At 45.0% G+C, this 27,010-nt stretch overlaps 1 protein-coding gene across 1 annotated transcript in view; it reads right to left on the reverse strand.

The window, feature by feature from the left end:
* The window catches only part of LOC136588116 (gastrula zinc finger protein XlCGF53.1-like), a 37,005-nt gene extending 10,280 nt beyond the window's left edge, over positions 1–26,725 (reverse strand). The window contains exons 1-4 of the mRNA XM_066587091.1: positions 26,628–26,725; positions 15,355–15,484; positions 2,958–3,107; positions 149–272 (exon numbers count right to left, since the gene is read on the reverse strand). Coding sequence (XP_066443188.1) covers positions 149–272; positions 2,958–3,107; positions 15,355–15,471 — 391 coding nt within the window. The 5' untranslated portion in view covers positions 15,472–15,484; positions 26,628–26,725. The remainder of the gene's footprint in view (positions 1–148; positions 273–2,957; positions 3,108–15,354; positions 15,485–26,627) is intronic.
* Between the last annotated feature and the right edge of the window lie 285 nt (positions 26,726–27,010).

Raw genomic sequence — 27,010 nt, forward strand, 5'->3', positions numbered from 1 at the left:
GGGTTATTTCGCACGAAAGCTGATGATCCAACATGACCAATCATGGTTTCCTCTGAAGGCACACGTGGGAGAGCGGTGGGGAGGCCTTCATACATGCGAGGCCATCAAATGTTGCTATTCGTTACAGTCAAAGAAAATATCCCCTTACCTAATGCTTTGAGGTTTTGGCGATTCTCCATCATGATGTCCTCGTACAGATGCTTGTGTCCCTCTACATACTCCCACTCCTCCATGGAGAAATGCATAGTGACATCCCGATACCTTACAGGAACCTGACAACACAATGATACTTTCATTATCTAGACACTTTCCTTCATGTAAAAGGAGGCAGCAATGGATAAAGGTGCTTTTAGATGGAAGGACTATCGCTCCAACAAGCGAAAGGCAATAATCATTGGGTCTAAACGTGAACCAACGACTGGACAACGAACAAGAATCGTTTGCTTTTCGCTCGTTGTTCATTTCATGCAGACATTAGTCACCGCTGGCTCATTCTCTTCTCGTTCAGTCCGTCTCATTCACTTATACAGCAAATGTGAAAGACTGAGTGATACTGAATGATGCTTGTTTGAACGAGCCAATGGTGTATCTGCCTGTCTTGAATAGGATGCACAAGTGCGAACGAGCTAACAGAGACGTCACTCGCTATTCAAACGAGAAATTGGCTTGTCTAAAGGTAGCCCAAGATATAGGATGGTGAAAGCCCAATTGGACTTGATCCACAGTTCTTGTCGCATACATAGAAACAAACGTGGGCAGCCCTCCAATCCCAAGATCCTTCATGGGCTGAGACATTGCATGGGTGCTAATAAAGGATCTTGGAATTGGAGTGTTGCACAGGCGTTTCTTTTTATGTAGACTAGTACCAGTGTTTCTGGTGAAACAATGCGCCACTTAGTAGTATAATATAGTGGGGGATGTAGTCCGCCCGTAATCCCTCATTCAGTGCACAGGGCTGAAGCACCTGGGATGACGTCACTGTCATGTGATCAGGGGAGGAGCTCAGAGCCCCGGTGACTGATCACATCACAGTGACATCACCACATGTAACTCACACAGTCACTCATCACTTACAGACAGGTGGTCGTTAGTATTTTGACCAGCTACAAACTGCCAGACTGAGTACTGCTATATCCATGGCAACTGAGGCCTTGGGGTTTTGTAGGGGATGTTGTCCGCCTATAATCCCTCATTCAGTGCAGAAGTATGAAGGACCTGTGATGACATCACCATCATGTGATCAGGGGCGGAGCTCACATGATGGTGACATCACATGTAACTCACACAGTCACCCACAGGACAGATGGCTGTTAATATTTTGATTTTTTTATACCATCTTTGGTGTTCCTGTATAATGTTGATTACTCCGTAATAAAAGATTTCATGGGTAGGTTCACACATTGCAGAAATATGCATTTTTTTACAGTGGAATTTGCTGTGCAGAATCTGCAGCATTTTACGGTGCAGGTAACATGGATGTGATTTCAATAAATCTCATCCACATGTTGGAGAAAATCTGCAGAGTAAATTCACCTGAGGTGCAAATTTTGAATCCACAGCATATCAATATTTCTGCGAGTGTTTTCCTTCCCTGCACTCCCCTATTCACATGAGGACTGATCAATCCTGCGGTAGTTTCTATCTATTAACCCCTTCCTACTGCAGGGCGTAAGTTTACGTCCTGGCAGCCTGGTACTTCCCGCAACAGGACGTAAACTTACGTCCTGGAGATAGCGCGGGATCACATATGATCCCGTGCTATCCCGCAGCGGGAGCCAGCTGTCAGTCACAGCCGGCGTCCCGCTGCATCTCCGATGACCCCCCGCTGTTAACCCCTTCCCTGCCGCAGGGAAAGAGTTCCCTCTGTGTCTCCGGCCGGAACTCGCGATGTCATCGCGAGAGCCCGGCCTGTCACCATGGCAACAGGACGCCAGACACTGGCGTCCTGTATTGTCTATGCCTATAATCGCTGTACAAGCGATAAGGCATGGCAGAGCAGTAGCTCTGCCATGCCTTATATCAGCGATCATCAGGGCAGTGGTTAAAGTCCCTCAGAGGGACACAAACAGTGTAAAAAAACAAAGATTAAAAAAAGAATTTAAAAAATGTAAAAAAAAAGGAAAAAAAAACATTTTTTTATGCTTTTTCTCAGATTAGCATAAAAAAAGGTAAAAAAAAAATAAAATCCCACATATTTGGTATTGTCGCGTCCGTAACGATGCGTACAATAAGTTGCACATGCTTTTGACTGTGCACGGAAAAAAACGCTAAAAAAAACGCTAAAAAACTGAGGCAAAATGCTAATTTTTAGCATTTTGCCTCACTAAAAACGCAATAAAAGTGATCAAAAAAGCCATATGTACCCCAAAATGGTACCAATAGAATCTACAGCTCGTCTCGCAAAAAATAAGCCCTCATAGAGTGCCGTACATCAAACAATAAAAAAGTTACAGGACTTTAAATGCAGCAATTTAGAAAAAAAAAAAAAGATTACCCAGAAAAAGGGTTTTTATTGCAGAAAAGTGGGAAAACCTAAAAAAAATGTAAGAATTTTGGTATCGTTGTAACTGTACCGGTCTGCAGAAAAAATGGAATGTCTCATTTATGCTGCATGATTAACGGTGTAAAAAAAAAAGTAAAAAAATCTATGGCAGAATTGATGCATTTTCTCTCCCTGCTATCATTAAAAAAAAAAAAAAAAAAAGTTTTACAATATAGTCTATGTACCCAAAAGTGGCACCGATAAAAACTACAGTTCGCCACGCAAAAAACAAGCCCTTATACGGCCGCGTCGACGGAAAAATAAAAAAGTTATGACTTTTGATAAACGGAGAAGAAAATCCGCCAAAAATTGTTGCGTCCTTAAGCTCAAAATAGGCCATGTCATGAAGGGGTTAACATTTGCATAAACACATAGATACAATGTATGATGTCCCAGTATTCCCAGTGCTCCTCACCTCTCCAGTAAGCAATTCAATGATCTTATTGGTGAGTTCTAGCATCTTCTGCTCGTTGCTTCTCTCTGGCGTCTTGCTCTTTCCGGCTGACACATGCGATTCCCAAACAGGTGGCACATTTTTACTGGACTTTTTCACAGGTCCATATTTCTGGTAATTAAACAGAGAAACAGTAATATAACTTGTAAAGTTGTCGGATTCTCCTCACTTAAAGGGGTTGTCCCGCGCCGAAACGTTTTTGTTTTTTTTTCAATAGCCCCCCCCCGTTCGGCGCGAGACAAATCCAATGCAGGGGTTAAAAAAGAAAACCGGATAGTGCTTACCTGAATCCCAGCGCTCCGGTGACTTTTTACTTACCTGGTGAAGATGGCCGCCGGGATCTTCACCCTCGGTGGACCGCAGGGCTTCTGTGCGGTCCATTGCCGATTCCAGCCTCCTGATTGGCTGGAATCGGCACGTGACGGGGCGGAGCTACAAGGAGCCGCTCTCCGGCACGAGCGGCCCCATTCAGAAAAGAAGAAGACCGGACTGCGCAAGCGCGTCTAATCCGGCGATTAGACGCTGAAAATTAGACGGCGCCATGGAGACGAGGACGCCAGCAACGGAACAGGTAAGTGAATAACTTCTGTATGGCTCATAATTAATGCACGATGTATATTACAAAGTGCATTATTATGGCCATACAGAAGTGTATACCCCCACTTTGTTTCGCGGGACAACCCCTTTAAGTCGCCCCTCTGCAATCTAGCGTAAAGGCAGCAGCGAGGCTTTCCTTTCTGTCCAGCACTATAGTAATGCACGAGGCCGATGTCCGTCACTGGCTGCCGATCCCCTTTACAAATCAGCACTTATTTCTAAGGACGTTCACAAAGCGGCATTGTCACCGAAGCTTCTGCCCCTAAAACTGCAGCAAAAAAGTTATCGCTCCATGGATTTTGTATTCTTGATCTACATGCAGTCTTAGGCCCCATGTCCACGGACTCCACATGCAGGAGCCCGCGGCTGAGGACCCTGCATACCTGTCAGGGTGTTCTTTTATCTGTACTGCGGATGCATGTGGAAGTGCCGGTCGGCACACATGCGCAATGCAGTTTTTTGTTTTTTTTTGAATCCTGCTGTACCACTGAATCCGCAGCCCGTCTGCAATTTCAATTGAAGACAGGACGCGGATCGGACAGCTTCTATTGATTTCAATGGAATCCGCACTAACATGGACCATGCTGCGATTTGCTTTCCGCATGCGCAATCCAAAAAACGAACCTGCATGCTTTAATTCAGGTGCGGACACCCATGCTTCCTATGGGCGGCTTGAATTACAGATCGCAATACAAATCCGCCCGTGGACACTGGGCCCTAGTGCTGTCAATGGGTATTATGCGCCTGCAGAATTTCTAAAGCATATCAACGTGATGAAAGATAGGGAAGTGGGGGACTTTTGCCTTCCAAAGAATTGTGTTTTGGGTCCTGCTGGCTTTGCGTGTCGCACCAACTGTTGCCACACACCCGCTGGGTTAATATCCATACCTGGCAGCGCCAGATTATTACAGCATTACATCTTTGGAACCTTCGAAAAAATAGTTGTTTTCCCACATTATCGTGAGAAGTGCCCCTTTCCTGCAACCCAAAACACATGTATACGATGACTGGCTGATATACCTGGATTCGCCCAAGTTAATTTGGTACAGGTATTTAACTGTTGTTCACACGGAAAACGTTTATGAAGTCATAGTTACTTTAGAGGAACCGAGGAATAAAATATGCATGCGCATAGAGGAGCGTTAGATTCTCCTCAGACTACATGTACCGATGTCCCTCTTTAGAATGTGCCCCCTCTCCGCCTCTCCTCACTTTGCATCCTTAAATGTAACGCCCTTTTTATTCAAATTTATCCCCAGACGTGAGGTTGTAGCCCCTTTTTTAGGCTTAAAGGCTCCATCTCTGCAGTCCATGGCCATTTCCTTCTTTACAGCCTTTCAGTATATACATAGAAGTGAGGTAGATTCTCCTCAGTATATACACACACAGAGGTCAGTTAGATTCTCCTCAGTGTATACACATAGAGGGGAGGTAAATTCTCCTCAGTATATACACATAGAGGTGATGTAGATTCTCCTCAGTATATACACATAGAGGTGATGTAGATTCTCCTCAGTATATACACATAGAGGTGATGTAGATTCTCCTCAGTATATACACATAGAGGTGATGTAGATTCTCCTCAGTATATACACATAGAGGAGATGTAGATTCTCCTCAGTATATACACAGAGAGGTGATGTAGATTCTCCTCAGTATATACACATAGAGGTGATGTAGATTCTCCTCAGTATATACACATAGAGGTGATGTAGATACTCCTCAGTATATACACATAGAGGTGATGTAGATTCTCCTCAGTATATACACATAGAGGTGATGTAGATTCTCCTCAGTATATGCACCTAGGGGTGATGTAGATTCTCCTCAGTATATACACAGAGAGGTGATATGATTCTCCTCAGTATATACACAGAGAGGTGATATGATTCTCCTCAGTATATACACAGAGAGGTGATATGATTCTACTCAGTATATACACAGAGAGGTGATGTAGATTCTCCACAGTATATACACAGAGAGGTGATGTAGATTCTCCTCAGTATATACACAGAGGTGATGTAGATTCTCCTCAGTATATACACACAGAGGTGATATGATTCTCCTCAGTATATACACAGAGAGGTGATATGATTCTCCTCAGTATATACACAGAGAGGTGATATGATTCTACTCAGTATATACACAGAGAGGTGATGTAGATTCTCCACAGTATATACACAGAGAGGTGATGTAGATTCTCCTCAGTATATACACAGAGGTGATGTAGATTCTCCTCAGTATATACACACAGAGGTGATATGATTCTCCTCAGTATATACATAGAGAGGTGATGTAGATTCTCCTCAGTATATACACAGAGAGGTGATGTAGATTCTCCTCAGTATATACACATAGAGGTGATATGATTCTCCTCAGTATATACACATAGAGGTGATATGATTCTCCTCAGTATATACACAGAGAGGTGATATGATTCTCCTCAGTATATACACATAGAGGGTGAGGTAGATTCTCCTCAGTATATACACGGCGAGGGAGATTCTCCTCAGTATATACACGGCGAGGGAGATTCTCCTCAGTATATACACGGTGAGGGAGATTCTCCTCAGTATATACACATAAAGGTCAGTTAGATTGTTCTCAGTATACACACAAAGTGGTGAGAGATTCTCCTCTGTATATACACATAGATGGTGAGGGAGATTCTCCTTAGTATATACAAATAGAGGGTGAGTTAGATTCTCCTCAGTATATACACATAGAGGGTGAGGGAGATTCTCCTCAGTATATACACATAGAGGGTGAGGGAGATTCTCCTCAGTATATACACATAGAGGGTGAGGGAGATACTCCTCAGTATATACACAGAGGGTGAGGGAGATTCTCCTCAGTATATACACATAGAGGGTGAAGGAGATTCTCCTCAGTATATACACAGAGGGTGAGGGAGATTCTCCTCAGTATATACACATAGAGGGTGAGGGAGATTCTCCTCAGTATATACGCATAGAGGGTGAGGGAGATTCTCCTCAGTATATACACATAGAGGGTGAGGGAGATTCTCCTCAGTATATACGCATAGAGGGTGAGGGAGATTCTCCTCAGTATATACACATAGAGGGTGAGGGAGATTCTCCTCAGTATATACACGGCGAGGGAGATTCTCCTCAGTATATACACGGCGAGGGAGATTCTCCTCAGTATATACACGGCGAGGGAGATTCTCCTCAGTATATACACGGCGAGGGAGATTCTCCTCAGTATATACACGGCGAGGGAGATTCTCCTCAGTATATACACGGCGAGGGAGATTCTCCTCAGTATATACACGGCGAGGGAGATTCTTCTCAGTATATACACGGCGAGGGAGATTCTCCTCAGTATATACACGGCGAGGGAGATTCTCCTCAGTATATACACGGCGAGGGAGATTCTCCTCAGTATATACACGGCGAGGGAGATTCTCCTCAGTATATACACGGCGAGGGAGATTCTCCTCAGTATATACACGGCGAGGGAGATTCTCCTCAGTATATACACGGCGAGGGAGATTCTCCTCAGTATATACACGGCGAGGGAGATTCTCCTCAGTATATACACGGCGAGGGAGATTCTCCTCAGTATATACACGGCGAGGGAGATTCTCCTCAGTATATACACGGCGAGGGAGATTCTCCTCAGTATATACACGGCGAGGGAGATTCTCCTCAGTATATACACGGCGAGGGAGATTCTCCTCAGTATATACACGGCGAGGGAGATTCTCCTCAGTATATACACGGCGAGGGAGATTCTCCTCAGTATATACACGGCGAGGGAGATTCTCCTCAGTATATACACGGCGAGGGAGATTCTCCTCAGTATATACACGGCGAGGGAGATTCTCCTCAGTATATACACGGCGAGGGAGATTCTCCTCAGTATATACACGGCGAGGGAGATTCTCCTCAGTATATACACGGCGAGGGAGATTCTCCTCAGTATATACACGGCGAGGGAGATTCTCCTCAGTATATACACGGCGAGGGAGATTCTCCTCAGTATATACACGGCGAGGGAGATTCTCCTCAGTATATACACGGCGAGGGAGATTCTCCTCAGTATATACACGGCGAGGGAGATTCTCCTCAGTATATACACGGCGAGGGAGATTCTCCTCAGTATATACACGGCGAGGGAGATTCTCCTCAGTATATACACGGCGAGGGAGATTCTCCTCAGTATATACACGGCGAGGGAGATTCTCCTCAGTATATACACGGCGAGGGAGATTCTCCTCAGTATATACACGGCGAGGGAGATTCTCCTCAGTATATACACGGCGAGGGAGATTCTCCTCAGTATATACACGGTGAGGGAGATTCTCCTCAGTATATACACGGTGAGGGAGATTCTCCTCAGTATATACACATAGAGGGTCAGGTAGATTTTCCTCAGTATATACACATAGAGGTGAGGTAGATTCTCCTCAGTATATACACAGAGGTCAGTTAGATTGTTCTCAGTATACACACATAGAGGTGAGAGAGATTCTCCTCAGTATTAACACACAGAGCTGCCACACACAGGGTGAGCGAGATTCTCCTCAGTATACACACAGACGTGAGGTAGATTCTCCGCAGTATATACACATAGAGGTCAGTTAGATTGTTCTCAGTATATACACAGAGAGGGGAGGTAGATTCTCCTCAGTATATACAACAGAGGTGAGGTAGATTCTCCTCAGTATATACACAGAGAGGTCAGTTAGATTGTTTTCAGTATAAACACAGAGGTGAGGTAGATGGTTGTACCAAATTTCACAGGGGTGCACTTACTTTTGCAATTAGCATTGAATAATCGAGTTGTGACCCCTTTACTTTTCCCACTTAGGACCTAAAGAATGCCCCTGCCAAATTTCACGTTTGTACAAAACCCGGGAAGTCAGAGAATTAGTTGTGAGTCAGTCATCCAGTGAGGGCTTTTGCCTCTCTCTCATATGTGTGTGTATCTATCTATCTATAGGTGAAAGCCCTCATTCACTGACTGACTGATTCTCTAACTTCCTGATGTCGTACAAACATGAAATTTGTCAGGAATATTTTTTAGGTCCTAAATAGGAAAAATAAAGGGGTTACAACTCGAAAATTATGTAATGTACCAAATCTAATTCTCTAATTTCCCGATGTTGTACAAACATGAAATTTGGGATGATCATGCTTTAGGTCCCACATAGGAAAAGTAAAGGGGTCACAACTCAAAAATTCAATGCCAAGTGTAAAAGTATTGGCACCCCTATGTAATGTAACTTCTCGGTGTCGTACAAACATGAAATTTGGCATGAGCATTCTTTAGGTCCTAAATAGGAAAAGGAGTAATTTCTTGATTATTCAATGCTAAGTGCAAAAGTATTAGCACCCCTGTGCAATGTGCCAAATCTAATTCTCTAACTTCCCAATGTTGTACAAGCATGAAATTTGGGATCATCATTCTTTAGGTCCTAAATAGGAAAAGTAAAGGGGTCGCAACTCGATTATTCAATGTTAAGTGCAAACGTAAGTGCATCCCTATGTAACTTCTCGGTGAAGTACAAGCGTGAAATTTGGCGCGAGCATTCTGTAGGTCCTAAATGAGAAGAGTGGGTAGGGTGGCACATTCTGCAGAGGGACATCCGTACATGCAGCCTGAGGAGAATCGAACGCTCCTCTATGTGTATACATATTTTATTCCTCGGTTACTTTAAAGTAACCTTGACTTCATAAAGTTTTTCATGCAAAAAACACGTAAAACACCGGTATCAGATTAACTCGGGCAAGGCCTGGTATATCAGCTAGTATATACATACATCGTCATACATACACACATTATATATATATTTGCAAAAGACACAGAAAATGTGTTTATACTGTGACCGACAAATGCCCTTCAGCAGTAATAACGGGGTTCAGAGAAAACTCAGCCCTCTAACCCCTTCTGCACTGAAATCCCCGCAGATTGTAGTGCAGACATTTACATGGTGATCGCCATGGTTGACAGTTTTATACTGTCGTCCTAACATTTAAGAGAGGTCGCTAGAGTTATCTAGTGTAAACTGCCCCAACAGATTTCTGTGTGTTTGTCATTATATTTTACACATATAATTTAAAGATGCCGATTGCATTGCATGGTGAAGGATGGACGTAGTGATAATGGTCAAAGAAATCCCAATATCACAGTAAGATCACTAAGACTAAGGAGCGGTACCCAGGAACCTCCCACCTATCTAACAAATAATGTCATTACAGGAGGTCAAATACTCTACTCTAATCCACTAATAAAGAGGACGACTTATTAAGCTTATATAAATATTGTTCACGATTTATTAATCCAGGAGGCGACCCTAAAATTATTAAAGAAAAGTCTCCCCTGCATCACAACTCTAAGCCGTGCCGGATACAAAATAGCATAAGGCCTCCTTCCCACGAGCGTGACGGGCTCCGCAGCGTAATATTCCGCTGCGAAGCCCGTCACGGCGCCCCCCAGAGCCCCTATACTTACCTGCGGGAGATAGCGTGAAATCGCTTCCCCGCCCACCGCCGCGCGTCACCGCCCGTCACCGCCCACCGCCCTCGCGTCACCAGCCGTGTCACGTGCACGGCCGGCCGTGTCACGTGACGCGGCCGGACCGCGTCATTTGGCGTCATATGACGCTCGGCGGTGGGCGGGAAAGCGTTTTTTCACGCTATCTCCCGCTGGTTACAGCGGGAGATAGCGTGAATGGACGGCTTCCATTGACTGCAATGGAAGCCGTCAGTGCGTACAGCCCGTCCTCACCCGCAGAAAATAGAGCATGCTGCGGGTGAGGACGGGAGAAATCGCGGTGCGTAATTCCGCGGTGGAATTACGCATCGTGAGCATTGTGCTATTAGGTTCAATAGAACCTAATAGCTGCGGGCAACGCAGCGGATTTTCGCCGCGAATTACGCGGCGGAAATCCGTTCGTGGGAAGGAGGCCTAAGACAGATCAAAAAACCATAACCACCTCTTAACATCATGAAACTGCATCTGTTTTGTTTGTATATCCACCGAATAATCTTGATAGATGGCTATATGATAACCATCCTTAGTTAACTATCATTTCTCCTGCTCTTTTTAAAGTGATGTCCCTATCTTTGTAAGGCAGGGGGTTTATCAGACCGTTCTCGGTGCGGCACCCGGTGGAGGTGGTTTAGCAGGAACTTTCCACAGCAAAGAAAGATGACAAAGTATCTTCCCCAGTAGCTGATATCAGCCATCCCTGAAAACATTATCCCTGATACAATCCTTCTACCTTTTCTGGAACCCCCACCAGCCGCAAATTTCTTCTCCTTAGTCTACTTTCCAGATCATCTGCTTTATATTGCAAAATACGGATAGACGCCTTGCATTACTAATTGTATCCTGCATAGGAACAGTTTTGTGTTCCAGTTCATTAATATGTGTCTCTGCAAATAGTGCCTTATGAATCCAACATCCTCATTCAGGCTACCAATCTGAGCAGAGAGGGAAGCCAAAACAGAAATATATCACGTGGTGTAGGTTCATTTTGTATATCCCTACCACTAGCGCAGACGTAGAGGAAGCATATAAAACAGGGCCACGCTTACCCTTATCAGCAGAGTGAGACAACGTATTAAAACTCCCATCAGAGGCGGCTAATACAACTGTAGAAGTTTCATAAGCATTTGTTACTGGGGTTGCAAGAAGAGTTGAGTGATCAACCTTTTTCTATCAGAATGGTGAAAGCAATCCAAACGATCATCCCACTCAATATTCAATATTGCCGCTGACGGCACAGTCAGACTGCCCATGCAACAAGTATCTATACATCTATCTAGGATGATTCAGTGATCATGCATGGAGCAGGGGGTTGGACAAGATGACCCTGGAGGCCCCTTCCAACTCTACCGTTCTATGATTGTATTCACAGCAGCGGTTGCAAATTCCTGTGCCCGAGTGCCATCAAGAAGCATATCAGCACTGCCAGCTTCAATGCTCCTAGTCAGCGCAAATCAGTTAAACGACAGACAGGCCTCACAACAGACCAGCCTCAGCTATTGCTACTCCTCTGCCCCTCCCTACAGTAGGAACTGTGGTGCAGCACAACCAAGGGCCCAAGGACCAGGAAGGCAGCCAGCACAGCAGAATCAAAAACACCGCCTCAGGAAGAGAACCAAGCTAGGGAGCCAGCATAAGAGGTGGGAGCTCTCCTAGTGGGTTTCCACTGCGCACATCATCAGGCACAGAGGGGCTGCACAGCAAAATATCAATATTTGCAGATGACACAACATTATACAACATAATTAATGCAACAGAGAACAATGTGCAGCTACAAACGGACCTAGATAAGCCGGGGGCTTGGGCAGAAAAATGGCAAATGAAGTTCAATGTTGAAAAATGTAAGACTATGCACATGGGCAGGAGGAACGGATGTCACAAATATTCACTTAATGGGGTACCACTAGGGAAAAGTGATATGGAAAAGGATCTGGGGGTATTAGTGGATAATAGACTAAACTGGAGTAACCAATGCCAGTCAGCTGCTGCAAAGGCAAATAAAGTCTTGGGGTGCATTAAAAGAGGTATAGGGGCGAAGGACGAGAACATTATTATCCCACTATATAAGGCACTTGTCAGGCCCCACGTGGAATACTGCGCACAATTCTGGTCACCGGTGCTCAGGAAAGATGTCACAGTACTGGAGGGGGTTCAAAGAAGGGCAACTAAACTAATACATGGAATGACGGGACTGGAATACCCAGAGAGGCACCAAAACTGGGATTATTCACCCAGGAAAAAAGACGGCTAGGGGGCGATCAAATAACTATGTATAAATCCATGAGGGAACGATACAAGGATCTCTCCCATGATCTGTTTATACCCAGGACCACGACGGTAACAAGAGGACATCCGCTACGATTAGAGGAAAGTAGGTTTCATCACCAACATAGAAGGGGATTCTTTACTGTAAGAGCAGTTAGACTGTGGAACTCTCTGCCTGAGGAAGTGGTGATGGCAAAATCCATAGAGGAGTTTAAAAGGGGATTTGATGTCTTTCTGGAGAAGAAGGATATTACAGGATATAAATCTTAGGTTAAGTGTCAATCCGGGTATACAGTCAGGTAGGAACTATTAGGGGTTGATCCAGGGAACAGTCTGATTGCCATTAGGGAGTCGGGAAGGAATTTTTTCCCCAAAAGGGCTAATTGGCTTCTGGCCTTGGTTTTTTTTGCCTTCCTCTGGATCAACACAGGAGGATAGTCAGGCTGGACTAGATGGACATTGTCTTCATTCAGCTTTACATACTATGTTACTATGTTAGGCACTTTCTAGAATAGATACCCCTCATCTATTCCTCCTTATGTTCGTGGAGTGGACAATCTACAACGAACTGTGTCTAATCACTCTCCACTATTTGCTGTTGATGGCAGGGGATTTGGTTTGGATAGAGTATGGAGGTTCAATCCCTTTTGGTTGAGCCTGCTTGCTGGTAATACTAGAACAGAGGTGGTTTTGTTTCAGATCTTCCTCATTGCCTGTGGTATGGGATGCTATGAAGACATTCATATGTGGTCATTCTATACTGAAGATTAGCTTACATAAATCTAAGTGTCGGGATGTTATTAGGGCCCTTCAGTGACTAGCTTTGGATGCAGAGCAAGTGTATATATATTCCCCCAATAATCAGGCAGTAATTAATTGCAAAAAGGCCCAGTCTCAACCTGCAGATCATCTGAGAGGTGTAAAAAAAGAAAAAAAAAACATTTTTTTATGCAGCGGAAGATCTTTGAAGAAGGAGAAGCAGGCGCTGGCATTTTAGCTTCTATTAAAGGCTCGTTCACATGAACGTAAAATTTATTTAAATCGGAACGACAGAAACTGCCAAGTACAAATACTCTGCAATCCCCGATGCATCCATTGAAATGAATGCAATAGCAGTGTGCACGCGCAAATTCTGTTCCAGCCATTCGAGGAACTTCTAGGCCCCCATTCTTAGGACTGGAGGGCATTCACAGCAGTCAGACCCTCCCCCACCATCCAATTAGAAAGTTATTTCCCAAGCTCAGTAACGGCGAACCTTTTAGAGACCGAGTGCCCAAACTGCAACCCATAACCCACTTATTTATCGCAAAGTGCCAACATGTCAGGGGGCGGGGCTTATCATTACGTATGACTTTACCTCAGTTGTTCTAAAAAGCACAGGGATGTTTCAAAAGACAGGGTGCAGATTGTGACGGCTTTTTGGAAGCGGAAATGCTGCAGAATTTGCCACAGAAATTTCCACTGAGGATATTCTGCAGCACTTCTGCCACGTGTAAACATACCCCAGTAATATAGTGACACCCACAGTGGCTCCTGCAGTATTAGTGACCCCCACAGCAGGGCCTCTGCAGTATTAGTTACCCCTACACAAGCCCCAATAGTAGTAGTGACCGCCACAGCAGCCCCAATAGTAATAGTGACCCCCCAGAGCGGCCCCAGTAGTAGTGCTATTACTACTGGGGCCGATATAGGGGACACTAATAGAATCCCCTATATTCGCCCCAGTAGTAATAGCGACCCCCCGAGACATATATTTACGCCCTCCTTCTCGTCGAAGCGTTGCGGCTCCTCTGTTCTGCACTGATCCTAGGTGCACTGACGTGCATACTGATGTCAGTGTGTGCGTCCGGACGCCTCCTCCCCTCTGCTCTCGCAGAAAAAAGGAGGTGTCAGGGGAGGAGGATCCAGGGTGCACACTGATGTTACAGTGTGCGCCTGGGATCAGCGCCGCTGAGTAAATACCGGCAGGGGAGCCACGGCCCCCGGGCCAGTATTCACTACTGTGGTGAGCAACCGCCAATGCACGTGCCAGCATGGAGGGCTCTGCGTGCTGCCTCTGGCATGCATGCTATAGGTTCACCACCACTGCCCTAGCTGGTCACAAGCCCTTTAATTACCAGTTTCTTTTCTGGAATCCTTTTAAAGCCGTATTGTGACCAAAATGCTGCAACATTTCTGAGTACAAGAAGTTCTTTATAATGTGGGAGCCTGCAGCTGTTTCATGCTGCCAGTAGTTAGGGCAGCATAAAACTGATGACAGGTTCCCTGTAAGCCCAAAATTGGTTCAGTTCCCTGATTTTTCAAAGAATGTGTACTTATGTGACAGTCAATATGATAACTATCAAAAGTGCAAATGGGTTTATTTACCTAAAATTGTTCCTGAAAAATCCCTGGCCAATAGTATCACTTTCTTCTAATTAGCTGTCCACTGCATCCGTCTCTAGTAACAGACACATTAAGCCAGATAACAGGAAGAAAGGGAGAATATTGTCTCATGCTGCCTATAAAAGTCTATGGAGAGGTGAGGGAGGAGGAGGAAGAGAGAATCAGAGACACTCAAATAGATGTGCTGCTGCATCTAATAGTAAGCGATTTACTGTCTCATACCTACTGAATTCTTATGTACCATACTCAGTACTACTGCACACTCTACGATGCGGTTATTTCTATGTGGGTGCAACATTATAGCAGATTATTCCTGAGCTGGGGGAGGAAGACAAACAAAAATTAGGGATACAGCTTACAGAGGGAAACATCGAGTGAAAAATGCAGGATTACAGTCATATAATGGCCAGATTTTTATTCCTTTTGTACATACACAAAGGTCAGGCACGCTTTAAGGGCCTAATTAGTTGCCACCCTGTAACGTCCGATTTTGTTTCCAAGTATGGCCTAATATGTTTGCAGTCACCTATGTGAAGAGGCCCGTTTGTACTGTGATGACATTTACAAATACATAATGTATGAAAATCCTCACCTCTCCAGTCAAAAGGTATATAATCTTCAGAGTTAGATTTAGTATCATCCCAGTATTACTTCTCCTTTCCTCAACCATCCTCAGTGAATCAGTCTGATGACCGCTAGAGTATTTCATCTTAACCCACGACCTGTCAGAAATAAAGCAAAAAACTTGATGAGTCTGAAAGGTGTGCATATAAGGCATTTACTAAATGTTATTATACTCAGGTGGACGGAACAGCAGCCCACAGGTTCTAACTCCGTAGATATACTAGAAACCTATTCTATAAAAGTAAGCATTCCTAAAATCTTATAGAAGGTGGTTCAATATTTGGTTGCAATATGGAGAAAAGTCTGTAGGAAACTGGAATATGTATTTCATTAATAAGCCATTTGACTGATATGAGAAGAATAATGGAAAGACTAGACAAGTTGAAAGAAAAAAAATCTCTTTGTCATCATTTTTCATCTGCAATGATAACTTGCCGTTATAGCAGAGACAGCTCTGAAAATACATAATGGGCCAAGCTAAAACGTCTGCTCTCTACTTGGGCGTAGATGGGGTTTGAGTATCATGCATGCTTATGGTAGGAAATGTTCTATCAACCAAGGCTGTGCAGTCAGAGTTAAATGACTAGGTAATACTTAAGAATAGGTATCAGAAAGTCATCAACAAATCGCCAGAAATTGGTCTGACCTCACTGAAGCAAAGTTTTCCAATTTTAAGTACTGAGCGACAGATAGTTTAGCCCATTGTACTCCTCAGGGTTGCCATAAATTTCAAATTGAACCGTGAACTATCACTACAAAAAGCCTTTGTGAGCTTCAGACCTTCATTTGTGGATTTTATACATCTTCATGTCCATCATTATAAATGGAATTGTTAGAGCTCGCTGCTGGAATCTGTTGCTCTCCATGTTTTCTCAGCAGCTCAGCTTCACAGGTGTGGTGGATTGTGCTGCCTGGGTGTGGTTTGCTTCAGTTAACCAATCCCCATGGTCTGTTGCTTATATATACTAGCTCCTTTGTCTGGGTCTGCCGGTTTTCCTCCTGCAGTGTGAGCAGTCTTGTGCGCTCCTCTTTGTCTGCACAATCTTCTGTGCTGGGTTTGTTTGAGGCCTTCTGATCTGTCTGTGCTGGCATGGTTGCCAGTTCGGTCTCTATCTGTGTGCGTGTATTCCTGTGCTGCTTGGATCATTTACCATCTACAGCTAGTTAGGTCCTTAGGTTCCTGTGCCAGAGCCGTCCCTGTCGGGCGATTGCCCTGCTTGCAGGCAGGTATCCTGGGGTTAGTTGTCTCATTAGAGTAAGGACTGCAATACAACGAGGACCCTTGAAATGGCCTCGCGGCTTAAGTGACTTGGCCAATCCACGAACTAATTCTTTGTACTTATTTAGCAATTACATCTGTTTATTCGTGTGGGTATTCTGGTGAGTGTTTGGCAGTCTGTCTTGCCCTTATCTGTCCACAAGTATGTAGTCCGTCTCTCTGTCTTGAGTTCTGTCCGAGTTCCCGAGTCTGAATTCTGACTGTATCTCTGCATTTGTCTTTGTTCCGGTTTCCTGAGTTTGGGGCTGAGAAAGACGTAACAGGAATCAATTTAGAAATACAAAACATCATCTAGGGGTACTCTGCCTCTAAAAGACAGCAGATGGCATTTAGTGACAGGTTCAGTTACTTTTGTACATAGGATTTCAACATGTATGATTCCTGGATATGACATAAGGTGCCCAGTTCTGTGAATGGTCACACTGATTGCTCCAGGTTCAGCTGCTGCTTGTCTGTATTTCACTGTCGGTTCTGTCCGTAGTGAAGCAAAAAAATGTGATGGGTGCAGGCGCGGCTGGCTGAAATATAAAATTCAGTACAATACAAGAAGTAAGCTCAGCTTCTCAGTTTCATTTTAAACCAGCATAAAAAGACGAGCTCATGGGCAACTCCCCTTCCTCAGTTATAGCCAGGATACACCTTGTATTGGCTATTGGTATGTGCATGATGTACCAGGCAGAGGCATCAGAATAGTCTCACCTGTCAGTGCGACTATTATTTGGTTGGCTGCACCCGAACAACTAGGTCTTTTCCAGGACCCACCATCTTAACGACTGAGAAGAATCACATCTTCTGCACGTTTCTCTACCTATAACTTTTCCAAATCACTCACCCATTCAGGTAGCTCCACCCCTATTTTTGTTTTTTGCACCTTTCTGCTGGTCCAGTCCATACGGAAGCGCAGTGTGCTATGCTGAGCAGTAAGTATATATTGTCTGGATACAACTCTCTTGCCCAGAGGCGGAACTTGATGCTCCTGGGCCCTAATGCAAAACCTGTAACAGGGCCCCCAACTGTAATGCTTTATTCATAGTACTGGGTTCCCTATATGGAGAAGAGAGGCCTTATGGGCCCCCTTTTCAGTCCCCTCTGAACAGTTTATGAGATCTATCTGGTACTTACGTCTGTGAAGCATTGATGAGGGCTCTAATCTCAAGTGCTTTTAATTTTTAGACTCTGAAGCTGGTAACTAATGGACTTCTCTGGTGTGGAGGTAGCTCTTGGTCTTCCTTTCTCGAGGCGTCCTCATGAGAGCCAGTTTCGTCATAGCGTTTGATGGTTTTCATGACTGCACTTGAGGATATCTTTAAATTTGTTGACATTTTTTAAATTGACTGACCTTCATGTTCTAAAGTAATGGACAGTCGTTTCTCATTTCTTAGTTGAGTGGTTCTTGCCACAATGTGGATTAGAATAGTAGTTGAATAGGGCTAAACACTGTATGGGACTGTGTACCAATCAGACGTCTGCACAACACGACTGATGGTCGCAAAAACACATTAAGGCGGAAAGAGATTTCCCAATTAAACCCTTGGCAAGGCATACCTGTTAATAGAAAACCATTCCCGATGGCTTCTTCATGAAGCTAATTGAGAAAATGCCAAGAGTGTGCAAAGCGGTTATCAAAGCAAAAAGGGGGCTACTTGGAAGAATATAAAACGTATTCTGGTTTAACACTTCTTTATTACTTCTTTCCATTGGTGTTCCATCATAGTTTTCATGTCTTCAATATGAATCTACTATTTAGAAGATATAAAAAAAAAAAAAAAAAAAGAAACCAAGAACAACCATGGAATTAAAAGGAGTGTCCATAATTTGGACTGGTAATGTACACTATCCTACTAAAAGTAACTGGACACCTGAGCAAGAATAAAGGCCCATTTACACGGAGCAATGACGTGTAAAACGACAGTTTGAGTGACAGTTTTGAGCGATCATCTTCGCATTACTCCAAGTAGCTAATTAGCTACTTTATAGTTATGCAGGCAGAGTGGGAAACCGCCGCGATAGCTCAGAAAACAATGCAGCTGTTTTGGATATGCAAACAACAGCATTGTTTACCGTCGCTTTAAGCTGGTGTCCCGCTGAGAACTGCCAGCGGGATTACAGCTGAAAGAATGATATCAGCGTGCGGTGCTAATAAGACTCATTGCTCATTTCTAGCTGGCAAGAAATGAGCAATGAACGAGGAGTGCATGATGGCCGCGCGTTTAGATGCCACGATTATCGCTTAAAAGACGACTTTTGAGCGATAAACGTTGCATCTACATGGGCCTTAACATACGTAAAGAAATACTTAACACCTAATGGGGCTTCCTTTGACCCCAATGACTGAAAACTCTCCATGGCATACTTTGTACTAATGTCTTAGCTGGTATTTCCCTCCATTCATCCTGCAAATGTTTGGCAAGTTGTCTTATAGAAGATAGACACTGTACGTATTTCCTAATAATTTGGACAAACCGGTAGGTCAAATGTTCAGTAGGGTTCTGTTTGGGACAGTGTGCAGGCAGGTCCAATCATAGAATCATAGAATGGTAGAGTTGAAAGGGACCTCCAGGGTCATCTGGTCCAACCCCCTGCTCAGTGCAGGATTCACTAAATCATCCCAGATATATTTTTTTCCGGCCTTTGTTTGAACACTTCCATCGAAGGATCACCTCCTGTGATAAGCTGTTCCACTCATTGATCCCCCTCACTATCTAATCTGTGTCTCCTCCCTTTCAGTTTCATCCCATTGCTTCCAGTCTTTCCTTGTGCAGATGAGAATAGGGCTGATCCCTCTGCACTGTGACAGCCCTTCAGATATTTGTAGACCACTCTTAATTCTCCCCTCAGCCTTCTTTTTTGCAAACTAAACATTCCCAGATCCTTTAACTGTTCCTCATAGGACATGATTTGCAGACCGCTCACCATCTTGGTAACTCTTCTCTGAACTTGCTCCAGGTTGTCTATGTCATTTTTAAAGTGGGGTGCCCAGAACTGGACACAGTATTCCAGATGCGGTCTGACTAAGGAAGAGTAGAGGGGATAATGACCTCTCGTGATCTAGACTCTATGCTTCTCTTAATACATCACAGAATTGTATTTGCCTTTTTGGCTGCTGCATCACAATGCTGACTCGTGTTCAGTCTATAATCTATTAGTATACCCAAGGCACATGTGCTGCTGCTTAGCCCAATTCCTCCCATTCTGTATGTGATTTTTTTTTTCATTTTTCTTGCCCAGATGTAGGACTTTGCATTTCTCCTTGTTAAATACCATTGTTATTCGCTGCCCACTGTGCAAACCTTTCTAGATCTTTTTGAATGCTCTCCCTCTCTTCCCTAGTGTTAGCTATTCCTCCTAGCATTGTGTCGTCGGCAAATTTGATCAGTTTTCCATCAATTCCCTCCTCCAGGTCATTTATAAAAATGTTGAACAACACGGGGCCTAGGACGGTCTTGTGTTACCCCACTTAATACATTCTTCCACTTGCATATGCAGCCATTTATGACCACTCTGAGTACGATCGCTCAGCCAGTTGTGAATCCACCTAATAGTTGCCTTGTTAATCCCATATTTTGTCATTTTTTCAATAAGTATGGTATGAGATATTTTGTCAAATGCTTTACTAAAGTCAAGATATACTATATACACCATATTTCCCTGATCAACCCAGTCAGTGATTTTGTCATAGAAAGAAATTAGATTAGACTGGCATGACTTGCTTGTTACAAACCCATGCTGGCTCTGGTTAATTACTGCATTCTCATCTAAGTACTTGCATACATGCTATTTAATAATTTGTTCAAAGATCTTTCCCAGTATAGAAGTCAGGCTCACAGGCCTGTAGTTTCCTGGATCCACCATCTTCCATTTTTTTGAAGATAGGGACAACATTTGCCCCTTTCCAATCTTCTTCTGTTCTCCGGGAATTTTCAAAGATTATGGTGAGTGGTTCAGCAATTACCTCCACTGCTTCCTTTAGTATCCTAGGATGTAATTCATCTGGACCTTGCGACTTGAATTAATTTAAGTTAGCTATGTGTTCCCTCGCCATCTCTCTGCTTACAGATAGCCTGCATTCTTTTATTCCCCCAATAGCACAGGGAAGATCCGTTGATGTTCCATCTACTTTCTGAGAAAAAACAGATACAAAATAAGAATTTAAAAGTTCAGCATTCTCAACATCATTCTTAACCAATTCACCATTTTCATCTTGTAAGCATCCTATAGCATCTTTGGCTTTTCTTTTGCTTTTGACCCCCCAAATCCTTTTTTATTGCTTTTGGCCTCTGTTGCAAGTCTTAATTCATTATCAGCTTTAGCTTTTCTGACACTTGCCCTACAGTTTCTGCAGACTCCATTATATTCTTCTTTAGATATTCCCCCCTTTTTCTATTTGATAAACATATTTTTCATATTTTAACACGTGTACAAGTTCTGTGTTGATCCATCCTCGTCTACTTAATTGCTTCCCATTCTTCCTTCTTTTAGGGATTGTTAATTATGCTTTGAGAATCTCATTTCGCAATATTTTCCAACCTTCCTGTACATTTCTGTCCTTAAGAACATCCAGCCATTGGATTCTTCCTATCCTCTTTCTGAGTTCATTAAAATCTGCCTTTCTGAAATCCAACCTTGAGGTCTGAGTTTTCTTAGGTCTTCCTCCCCTTTTTATCCAACATCCAAGGATATCATGATCACTGCCTCCTAAGGTCCCAGCCACCCTTACTTCCTCAACCATTTCCTCCCTGTTGGTTAGAATTAGGTCCAAGATAGCAGATCCTCTTCTACCTTCTGGAAGATAAAGTTGTCAGCAATAGCGGATAAGAATCTATTGGATCCATTACTTTAACCTGAGAGAGATTCCCAACAAATGTCTGGATCGGTAAAATCTCCCATGATCGCTATGTTGTGCTTTTTGGAGAGCTTGGCCATCTGATGTATAAAGAGTTCCTCCATATCTTCTGCTAGTCCAGGAGGCCTATAGTAAATGCCTACAATGGTGTTCTTTCTGTTGTTCTCTCCTTGTATTCTTACCCAAACAGTTTCTACAGAACTCCCAGTTCTGAAGCTTGAACCTCTGCGGAGATGAATGTTTTCCTAACATACAACACAACACCTCCTCCCCTTTTATTAGGTCTGTTTCTTATAAATAAGTTGTATCCTTCAAGCCTTGTATCCCAATCATATGCAACATTCCACCAAGTTTCCGTGATGCCTATGACATCATATTTCTCTTTCTGTGTTCGGAGCTCCAATTCTCCTTGTTTGTTTCCCATGCTCTGGGCATTTGTGTAGAAACATGTTAGTTTGTGATCGGGGTCTCTTGCTCCTCTACTTTCCTTCTGAATTTTTTGTCTTTGTTCTTTCTTTCCACAATCATGAAACATTCATATCTTCTAACCAACAGAAAAACTGCATTGCATTTGTGACAAGGTACGTTGTCCTGTTGGAAGTACTGCTGACCAGTCTCAGAGCAAACCAATATTATTAGAAGCACATTGTTGTCTAAAATGTGAAGGTTCACCTCCTTTTCTATGGTTCTTGCTACTACAACCAATGAACCAAGACCGTGCCACCCAAAACATCCCCAGACCATCAGACCATAAAGGAACCTCCACCATACTTAACGTTTGGCACAACACATTCAGACAAAAGGCATCCCCCACACCCAGGTACGTCACTTTCAGGTGAAGATAGAGTACTGTGATTCATAACTCCATAGAACATGCTTGCATTGCTCAAATGTCCATTGACAATGCTCCTTGCACCACTGTAGAGCCATTGCATTGGCCAGTTTCCGTGCAGTGAAATAATCTGTATATCCAAGAGTGTAGTTCCTGTCAAACTACTGGTGACCCCCTCCAAGGGTCTGCATCTTATGTAGCATGATTTTGGACATGCGACATGCTGATAATATATGATCCATTCTACTGAGAGGGGCCAAAATACAGTATATACACTTATCAAAAGTATGTATACAACGCTCTTGCCATTTGACAGAAGGTGGTAGAGAAACAAAGTCCATCAGGGGAACTGAATGCAGCCGAGCCCCGGCTGCCCTGGAGAAGTATGTGTATACTGCATTTATATGACTCTCTTGCCACGTTATAGATAAGAGCCGGGGTGCAGCAGGACAAGTTTATTGTGAAGAGCGGCTGCCATCTTAGTTCCAAGTTACAGCTCCCAATTCTGCTCAGTAAAATAGGGGCCCCCGGTCGGCAGTTCACACGTTCACCGGGCTAAATATGTGGCAATTTGCACTAAAACCGCACGTGGCTTTGGTCATGTTGTGTGTGGACAGGCAAAGGCTACATTCACATATAGAGTATTTTACAGGGTTGGTTGCAGGGCTGTTCGCAGAGATGGTACTGGGAGACCTTTTCCCACATGGTTTGATACACAGAAACCCCATTTAGGCCCCAGGAGACACTACTGGGGCACACGGAGTCCCATGCAGCGCCGTAGTACAGTGGCTTACAGGCTTCACACAGCGCTGATTTGCTGTGGATTTTGGTGCACATCTGCAGCAGATTTCACCCTTGCAATTAAATTCAAATTAAAGGGGTGACATCTGCTGCAGATCTGCACCAAATCAATGGTGTGAACGCCCCCTTAGAGACCCCGTGCAGCTATATGGTGCTCAGACAGGTATTCTCCCCTAAAAGCAATACTAGCAAGAGAGGAATATCATACTGTCATTTTGTATCGGTGCCCTCCTGTGGCTCCATACACGTCCCACAGCCATGGATGTATTCCCACATGCAGCTTTTAGTGGATCATAAAGAAAGAAAAACTATATCTGTCTTTTTCTTTTACCCATTCTTGACTTTGGACAAAAAAAGGGCAAAAAACTACAACAAAGGCTGCAGAGGCTCATGTATAGTGTGAATAATAATAAAGCGCTGGCATGTCTGACATTTTTATCAGTGGGGGTCCGGGTGCAGACCCCCATTGATTGCTAAAACAGACAGAAGCGGTCACTGCAGTATAAGGACTTCATGGACTTTCTACATTGTCCGTCCACCAATCAAAGCAGGAATGGAAAACCAAACGAGCACTTCTGTCAGTTCCTTTTAGTGATCGATGGGGTCTCAGCACCCGGACCCCACTGATCAACGTCTGACATGTTAGAAGTTTTTTAAAAAAGTTTAGTTGCCCTTTAGTACTTCCCAACTACCTCACTGCAAACATCTGGCGGCTGCACCAAATATGTTTTTTTGTTTTATGGTTTAGATTTTTTTTATTATAGATCTGGCAAAAGGTGGAGGGGGGAGTTAAACTTTTATTATTATTATTATTTTGTTTTTTACAATTAAACTCTTATTTTTACTTTTTTTTTAAGCCCCCCGAAGGACCACAACTAGCGGTGGTTTGATCGCTCCTGCAGTATGACGTAATGCCATAGCATTACATCATACTGCAATCTGATAGGCAGTCTATCAGGCCACCCCGCGGGATGGCTTGATAGGCAGTCTGCTAAGACAGCTCTGGGGCCTTTCAGAAGGACCCCGACTGCCATGACACCCATACGGCTCCCTGCGATCTCACACAGGTGGGGCTGTATGGGACCCCTGAACATCGTTCGGGGGGTTTAAATGAAGCTGTCAGAATTGACAGCAGCATTTAAAGGGGTTGTCTCGTGAAATCAAGTGGGGTTATACACTTCTGTATGGCCATATTAATGCACTTTGTAATATACATCGTGCATTAATTATGAGCCATACAGAAGTTATTCACTTACCTGCTCCGTTGCTAGCGCCCCCCGTCGCCATGGATCCGTCTAAATTCGCTGTCTTCTGGCGTTTTTAGACGCGCTTGCGCAGTCCGGTCTTCTCCCTGGTGAATGGGGCCGCTCGAGCCGGAGAGCTGGTCCTCGTAGCTCCGCCCCGTCACGTGTGCCGATTCCAGCCAATCAGGAGGCTGGAATCGGCAATGGACCGCACAGAGCCCACGGTGCACCATGGGAGAAGACCCGCGGTGCATCGTGGGTGAAGATCCCGGCGGCCATCTTGGTAAAGGAAGAAAGAAGTCGCCGCAGCGCGGGGATTCGGTAATAAACTTTTTTTTTTTAACCCATCCCTTGGGTTTGTCTCACGCCGAACAGGGGGCCTATTGAATAAAAAAAAAAAAAACGTTTCGGCGTGAGACAACCCCTTTAAGCGTTGATACCCGGGACTGGCCGCGCAGCTGCTTGCAGCTATTACCCGCAGGTGTCAGCTGTAATAAACAGCTGCGCTGTATGAAGAGGGGTCGCCCCGCACTCTCTCTTCATACACAGGCTGCTGATACAGGCCATCAATAGGCATATTGGTGGTCGTTAAGGGGTTAAGGAGTAGTTTTATTGGGGCCGCGTGTGACTGCAGAACGACCGGAGACGCTTCTATCAGCAAGGACCTCTAACGGGAAAAGAGAACCGTTGCTGACCAGTTTGCACCACTCATTTCCAGGCCGGCGAGGGGATTTAGTTGAAGAGCCGCCTGGCGGTGTAACCACTGTGAAGCCAGTGAGTTGTAATCCCAAAGGGGGTCTCACTTTACACGGAGGGTTTTAGGGGCGATCCCTCTGCTGGAGACCGTGCTGCGAGTCCTACTACACATCTATGACGGGCAGTAGGGGGTGCCGTTTCTAACGTGACATTCATTACAGTGAGGGGCTGCAGATTCTGCGTAGCGCTTTTCTTGCGGCGCTCTCAGGTGGGCGCATCTGCCTAAGAACTTCCAATCTCTTCATCGGCGCCGTCTGCGCGGCGGAAACACTCTTTTCCTTTTAGGATCCAGTTGGTCCTGTTGGGATCCACCGTCAGCTCCTCCCATCTTCCAGGTCCGCGCGGCTCTCTCTGGGGTCGTGTTCACATTACTAACAGCGGTGCCAGATCTGCCGGGCATCCATGCGTTTTTCCGCGGTCTCCATTAATACTATATTAGTCCACCCACCGCGGGAAAACGCGGGAAAATGCCAGTGTAAATCGGCGGCAGAATCCGGCGTGTGAGGACGGAGCTATTAGATTCAAGAGATCCCAATAGCTGCGTTATTCCGCCGTGGGATCTACGCCATAGGAAAGGCGGCATTAATCCACCCGTGGGCATCAGCCCTTAGGCCGGCTCACACCAGCGGGTCAGTACGGCATATTTCACACCAATCACCCATAGGCAGCCATCTTACCGCTTGTACAAAAAACTGCAGCATGTTCTATCTTGGCGCATTCACGCGAAGATAGTACATGGCGATGGGTGGCACGCAACGCCAATGTGTAGTCACTGCGTGCCACGCGTATATCTCACAGCCCGCACACTGCAAAATATGGTTGTGCGAGCCTGGCGTTACTTTGCGGGGGCCACAGAGGGGGCGCTATTAACTAAAGAGGGGTTAGGGAAACATGGCTGCTTTCTTCCAAGTACAGTGCCACCCTTGCCCATGGGGTTTTGTGCGGTATTGCAGCTCAGCTCCACTGAAGTGAATGCAATACCTGACCCAACCCAATGGTGACGCTGTGTTTGGAAGAAAGCAGCCATGTTTTTCTGACAAGGACCACCCCTGTGATTCCCAGGGCCGCTTGGGGCCACGGCAAGATGGGAAGGGTTGGGTTGTGGCTGGATGCAGTTTCGGCCCGGGGAGATGAAAACCATCAGAGAAGACGCCCGCTGTGAGGCGAGGAGGTAACCGCACTGTAAACACTACCACTGCGCTGATATCCTGTTATGGTCACAGTCATGCAGGTTGTACCGACGTAGATCCGGCGCTGCCGCTACACGACACGTATACACGCAAGGGGCTGTCTCATGGCTAACACGCGCCAAAGTAGAACACGCTGCGTTGTTTCTGGGACTCACGTATAACACAAGGATTACGCGTACAAATGGCTGCGCATCACACGGACGTACAGCGCACAGGTAATAGGTGGGGAGCCCCTTAGACCCTCCTGCCGCCCGCTGACGGGTCCCTCTCCTCCTCGGTCAGGCCGCAGCACTCACCCTGCAGCCACCTCCGCTCTAATCACTGCGGCCGCACGCCTCCCGGAGACGCAGAAAGCCCGCTGTCTAGAATGGAGTTGCTGTAGCGATGAGCTGCCAGGCGCAACTACATTCTAGCCGCACAGGCCCCGCCCCCCCTGAGCTCCGTCTGGACGTGACATGTTGGACTATTTTCTAACTCACCAGTGTCCCTCCGCGCTGCCTCCTCACATCTCACCTGGATGTTATGACACTTCCTATCAGTGCGCATAGCCTGGCTGCGGCGGGACAGAGATGACCACACCCCCTGCCCTCATTGGTCAGCTCTGTAAGAGCGGCAGCTATCCTGGTGTCGTCCTAGCCCTGCGGAGAAGAGGAGCCTCAGCGCTGAAGAAGGTAAGTAT

The sequence above is a fragment of the Eleutherodactylus coqui genome, chromosome 13 (genome assembly GCF_035609145.1).
Source record: "Eleutherodactylus coqui strain aEleCoq1 chromosome 13, aEleCoq1.hap1, whole genome shotgun sequence".
NCBI classification, from domain to species: Eukaryota; Metazoa; Chordata; class Amphibia; order Anura; family Eleutherodactylidae; genus Eleutherodactylus; species Eleutherodactylus coqui.